Source organism: Rhincodon typus, chromosome 9, assembly GCF_021869965.1.
Source record: "Rhincodon typus isolate 14 chromosome 9, sRhiTyp1.1, whole genome shotgun sequence".
Classification (NCBI taxonomy): Eukaryota; Metazoa; Chordata; class Chondrichthyes; order Orectolobiformes; family Rhincodontidae; genus Rhincodon; species Rhincodon typus.
This window is the reverse complement of record NC_063340.1, coordinates 52,877,556-52,883,555: the sequence shown is the minus strand read 5'-3', so window position 1 is coordinate 52,883,555 and position 6,000 is coordinate 52,877,556. Positions and strand designations below refer to the sequence as shown.

Sequence of the window (6,000 nt, the reverse complement as noted above, 5' to 3'; positions counted from 1 at the left end):
TTCTGATGAAGGGTCTAGGCCCGAAACGTCAGCCTTCCTGCTCCTATGATGCTGCTTGGCCTGCTGTGTTCATCCAGCTCTACATCTTTGGAGAGAGGTGCTGTTCTTTTGGAGCACCCTATCCCTTCCTTGCCTTCCATTACAGCCTGCCATTCCTGTCCAGCTGGAAGACTTCTGCTTGGCTGTCCAACTTTTAGACCCCGACTGCCTTCCTTAATTGGATGTAGAATCTGTCTTCCTGATAGTTTAGAGCACAGCCTTGTGAAAAACCCAGTGAATGACTTTTCTCCTATAACGGGAAGGGTGGCAGACCCCCTCCCTCCGCCCCTTACCATTGCCAAGGAGAAATCTAGCCCTAAAAGTGGAAATAAAAACGCTTAAAAGTTAGATAGTGAAACTTTGAAGCAGGGCTAGAATGGAAATGACATTGCAGTTATATAGTCTCTCTGGTGTAGGAAAAAATCACCTTGCTTTGTAGCTTCCTTCGCAGATATTAAGAAAAGCTTAGTCCAAGAGGTAGGTTTCTGATTTTGGGATTGAGGAAGCTAAATGCACAACAACCATTGATAGAGCAATGTCATAGAGAATACACTAAAGTCCTAACTGAGGAATGCAGAGAACGCAAATGTTGTCAGAGGGAAGAGGTTGTGGAGATGAGGAAGGGTGATGTTATTGAGGAATTTGCATCAAGGCAAATTGTGACGTTTGCAGCATTGCTGGACCATGGCAGAGACTGGTGAGTGGGACTTGGAACAAGTTCCCAAAAAAGCAACAGAGTTTTAGATAAATCCACCATGCTATGGCCAACGGAAGACCCAACCGTGAGGGCATTGGAAATATCAGGTCTGGCTGTAGGAGAAAGGGCAGAGATGGAGTTGAAAGTAGGCAGTTCTGGTGTTTGAGAGCATTTGTCATCAGAAACTTGGCTCAATGTCATGTCAGATGCCAAAATTACAAACAATTTGATTCAGCCTCCATTAGTGAGCAGGATGAGGGATGAAGTCAGAGGCAAAGGGTTTAAAATAGTGATCTTCGCCATACTTAATTGGATGAAATGTCTCCTCTACTGAGACTAAATATGAGCCAAATGATCATGATGTTTTTGAACATTATGGGGATGAAAGAGGTAATGGTTGAAAAAAATGCACTGTGCCATTATGAAAGCCCAAATAGTGAGAGCAAGAAATTTAGAGAAAAAAAATCTGGATTGACATGAAAACAAATGCCATGGTGAGAAATGAATACCAGCTGTGGTTTAAAAGTGGAAATACTGAATGCAGGAGTTAAAAGAAAACAGACTTCTGCTTGTGAACTTAAAACACAAGCACCACTTTTGAGAAAGGATAAAATGAATATCAAGGATAATAAGAAAGTATGGAATGAGGGAAAGACAGACACAAAGAAAAGAGAAAAAATAAAATGTCAGGAATGAGAATAATAGAAACCATTCAGGTAGATGCAAACTTCAATGAATGTAACAGATTGTAGGTCACGGCTAAAATAAACAACTTGTGTATTAAGATGAAACCTAAGCACAAGTCCTTGTAAATAAAGAGTGTACTTAACCTTGCACAGGTAGGTTTTAGCAACTGTCTGCACCCAGCATTACATAAAATGCTTTACCTTTTTAAAATCTGATATTAACTGCTTCCAACAGTTCTTGAATCAATTAAAAACAATCTCAGGCTGATAATGTGGTCCTATGAAAATAAATTAGAAGCGCATGACTGTGCTACCTGTTAATGTATTTAGATAATGGAATAAGATTACATGAAGAATTCCTTGGGAATGATTTGGAAATACTTCAAAGGATTGCATAATAAAACATCAGAAAGGACCCTTTCAAATGGAACAATATTTATTTATAATTAAGGTCCCAAAGTAGTCAGTGTCCTCGCTTTACTTAGAAGTGCAAAATGTAGTCAACATGATGTCATTTGTATCTTAAAGCAAATATGTTCTACCAACTCTCTGGCAAAACCAGCAAGAACAATATTTGTGCATAGGCAATATGTTACCTCCACTCACTTAATGAAATGTTACCTTTACTCTGCATCAAAGCTTCAATCAATCAGCCCAGCACTGTCTCAGGATTTTGTTTTCTAATACAGTATTTAACAGGGGAAAAAAGTGCCCTTCACCATTTTGGAGCTGATTATGATATGTCCCATTAAACTGGTGCCTTTAACCATTTTTCCATGAGTGCTGATAAAATGTTGGCTGCAGGAGAAAAGTCACATGCTGAGGCTGGCTTTGCAAGAATTATGATGGGACATACTGTAAAATGTAATTGACATCAGTAAGCCTCATAGTAGAGACTGTCAAAAGGAATTTCCAATGCCTTGAACTGTGGCTGAGTTGCAAAACATAAAATGAACTCTTGCCAGATTTCCAATGACTTTCAACTAATTGTATCTTGGTTATTTGCTTGTGTGAGACAACTAGCTATGAAGTTGATTGTTTTTAGCGTTATTTTCCACTGAGGCAAGAAGTCTCAAATATATAGGTTCGATTGTTTTGGAGGCAATATTTCCTTTTGAGTATAACTTGAGCAGCAGAAAAGCTGATTAATGAGCAATGACACTCTTCTTTTGAAAGAGGCCTGAGGAGGTGGCAACAGGAAATGAGTGGGAAGACCTTGCGATTGAGAAAGGAATGTAGTCAGTACAGAAGCAACTCTGGTTTGGACCAGTGAGAGCTTATTATGTCAGAGGGGAGATGATGTAGTACAGAAAGTTACGACACCTTACTATTTCTATTTCCAACTTGTGGATATCTCAAAAGGTGGAACAAGGTCTAGAGTAATAGGAGGGCTCAAAAGGCCCAATTCTTTAAACTTCCATAGAGCATCACCGATAAGGAGAGGTGACAGCCTAGTGGTATTATTGCTGGACTGTTAATCCAGAGACCCAGGTAATAATCTGGGGACCCAGATTTGAATCCCACCAGGGCAGGTGGTGGAATTTGAATTCAATTTTAAAAAATCTGGTATTACGAGTCTAATGATGACCATGAACCCATTGCTGATTGTTGTACCCATCTGGCTCACTAATGTCCTTTTGGGAAGGAAATTGCCATCCTTATCTGATCTGGCCCACAGTAATGTGGTTGACTCTAAACTGCCCTCTGGGCCTTTAAGAATGAGCAATAAATGCTGGCCTAGCCAGCAACACCGTCAACCTTCCATCATTTTGCTGATGATTGAGAATAGACTGATGGACTGGAAACTGGTCAGGTTGAATTTGCTTCAGATTTTGTGGACAGAATGTATCTGGGCAGTTTTTCACATTGTTTGGTAGCTGTTAGTATTGTGGCTACCCTGTAATAGCTAGGGGAGCGGCACAGTTGGTTCTGGAGCACAAATCCTCGGTACTATTGCCAGAATGTTGTTAGGATCCACAGCCTATGGAGTATCCAGTACCTTCAGCCATTTCTTGATGTCATGTGGAATAAATTGAATTGGCTGAAGACTGGTATCTATCATGCTAGGAACCTGAGGAGGAGGCCAAGGTGGGATCATCTCCGAACTGCTGGCTGAAGCTCAGCCTGTCTTTGTTTTAAAACTGCAAACTTGGGCTGCATTTAAATTGGGCCATGCAAAAAGAACAAAAATACTTGATAAGATGGTTATTCTGTACTCGGTTGTCCTTGTAACTGTACAATTTAAAACTCTCTTCTTAAAACAAAAAATTGTTGAACTTTTGCCATTTTGGTGGTTCTCAGGTAAACCTGCAGAGTATATATGAAAATACAGAAGAATGCTACAAAGTATCTCAAAATTGTAATTATAGTTTATTTGAAGTCGTGCTCAACAGTTCATTAAATGAAATAGCTGAGATTTTTGTGAAATATGTATGGTTTTGACTTCTATTTTGAAGGAAGTCAGCTTCTGCCTGGTGTTGTCAGTGTTTTCATGTCTTTATCACTTGAAGAACAAATCTGCTCAGTGACACATCTGGGAAAGTAAAGGGAATCCTTGCTTGTGATCTCTTGATTCAAGACCCATTAAATTATCCAGAGATTAATTTTTCAGCAGTAAACGCGCTCTGTTGTGTCATTGCATATTTAATTCAAATTATTTAATTTCATGAGAAAATGACTTCAAATTAATACAAATAAACTATATGTTGTGAAGCTTTTTGATTTCCTGTTTAGAGATTCTTAGGGTTGTAGAAATACTTAGCTCTCTTATTACTCTCTTGTTTCTTCCGCCAGACACATTATTTTGGACTGTGGTTCCTCAGTAAGACCCAACAGGGACGATGGGTGGAGCTAGAAAAAGCCCTAAAAAAACAACTCGACAAATTTGCCAATGAGCCTCTCCTCTTCTTTGGAGTGATGTTCTACGTACCCAGTGTCTCAAGACTTCAGCAAGAAGTCACAAGGTACGGAAAACTAACAAGCATTTTTCTCTTAGTGTCTTTTAAATTGAGATAGAAATGATCTTCAGGAAGAATTGTGAACTTGCAAAATTTTCATTCTGCAAAAATTTACAACTGGTGAGATAAAAGGATAACTGTGAATACTGAAATAAAAGTTTTAAAATGCTTGAAATCACTAATATTTCTTCTTTACATTGTGCAAAATCTTTTATCAGTTCTGTTTCAGGGTCTAATTTAAAATGAAACTTTTTTTTTCTCTTTTTTGATTACGAACGATTTGCTATATATTTAAAAAACATCAATGGAACATCTATTTCTCTGGTGCTGTTGCATACGTCATGTTGAATAGGAAAGAATGAGTATTAATGCAGCAAGCAGCTCAGACTAGAGAGGATAATGTGTGACATGACGAAGGCTGTGTTTGAACATGAGGAGTTGGATAATAAGATGAAGTGTTGAGGATAAAAGTTAGTTTCCAATGTTCCTATTTATGATGCATGCAAAACTAAAACACTTGGATGCATTATTCTTTTGCATCTTTGGTGTATTTATTTAATGCCATTCTTGTCTCTCTTCATATCAAAGCATACTTTTAAAGCCTCTGATGTAGAGAAATTTCAGATATATTATTTAAATGTTGGATGCAATTTTTAATTTTTGAACATTTCATGTGTTTACGTATAAAAATGCAACATTTTGACACATTCACAATAAATTCAAATGCTCGCAAATGATTTCAATAACTCAAAATTCTATTACACTACTAAGAATTACAAAGTATTTACATGCTTTAGCCTAGCTGCTATATTTCGATATTTATGGTTCACAAAATCCTCTTACCACCTTTCTTCTTCCAACCTTTCAAACCATAACCTCTGAAACCTCTCTACCGTATTTTTTATTTAGGATGCCTCAAATGCTTGTATATTATTTGCCTCATTTACTCCATATTGTATAGTGAGGTCCACACTCTAACTCCTGTCTGGGTAAAGAGTTTTCTCTGAAATTTCTTGTTGAATTATCTTCAATATATTTACTCTGTTTATCTTCTTTTTATAACCCCTAGATTGAGATTATCCTACAAGTAGAAACATTTCCTCTTCTTGACATACCAGATTCCCCAGAATTTTAAACTCCTCTATTAAGTACTAGTCCCAGCCATCAATTCCCTCAATAAAAGATCCCCTGCCTGTTCCATGTTTCCTGATAGTTTGCAGCCTCTCCATTCTGGGATCATCTATATAGCTTCAAAAAACTAAGCCTGTAGTCTTAAAAGTGGTTCATGATTTTAAGATTACAATGATTGACATTACAAATTAAATTGGTTACTAGCTGAACTAGCCATTATAAATAAATGGCAATTCCTTCACTGCTTATGTTTTAATTACCAACTCTGACTGCCTTTAAAGCTAGTACCTTAGGCACTTGTCACAGGGATTTCATTTAATATCTTCAGCTGGTAGGGTAATGAGAGGAAACTCACCCAAAAGCCCAAAGTAATGAACTAGAGATTTGATTGTGAACTAGCCTTGGGTAATTCTTCAGCTACAGGGTACTGTTCTGTTTGACTGATCAGAAGTACCGATTTGAGTGGAATGTTTAACATTTTGATGGAGTG

General features: G+C 37.7%; 1 protein-coding gene across 1 annotated transcript in view; it reads left to right on the top strand.

Moving 5' to 3' along the window:
- Positions 1–6,000, top strand: part of LOC109927539 (protein tyrosine phosphatase non-receptor type 14) — a 241,753-nt gene that overhangs the window by 122,567 nt on the left and 113,186 nt on the right. Inside the window, exon 3 of the mRNA XM_048601325.1 lies at positions 4,216–4,385. Within this exon, the coding sequence (XP_048457282.1) occupies positions 4,216–4,385 (170 nt within the window). The remainder of the gene's footprint in view (positions 1–4,215; positions 4,386–6,000) is intronic.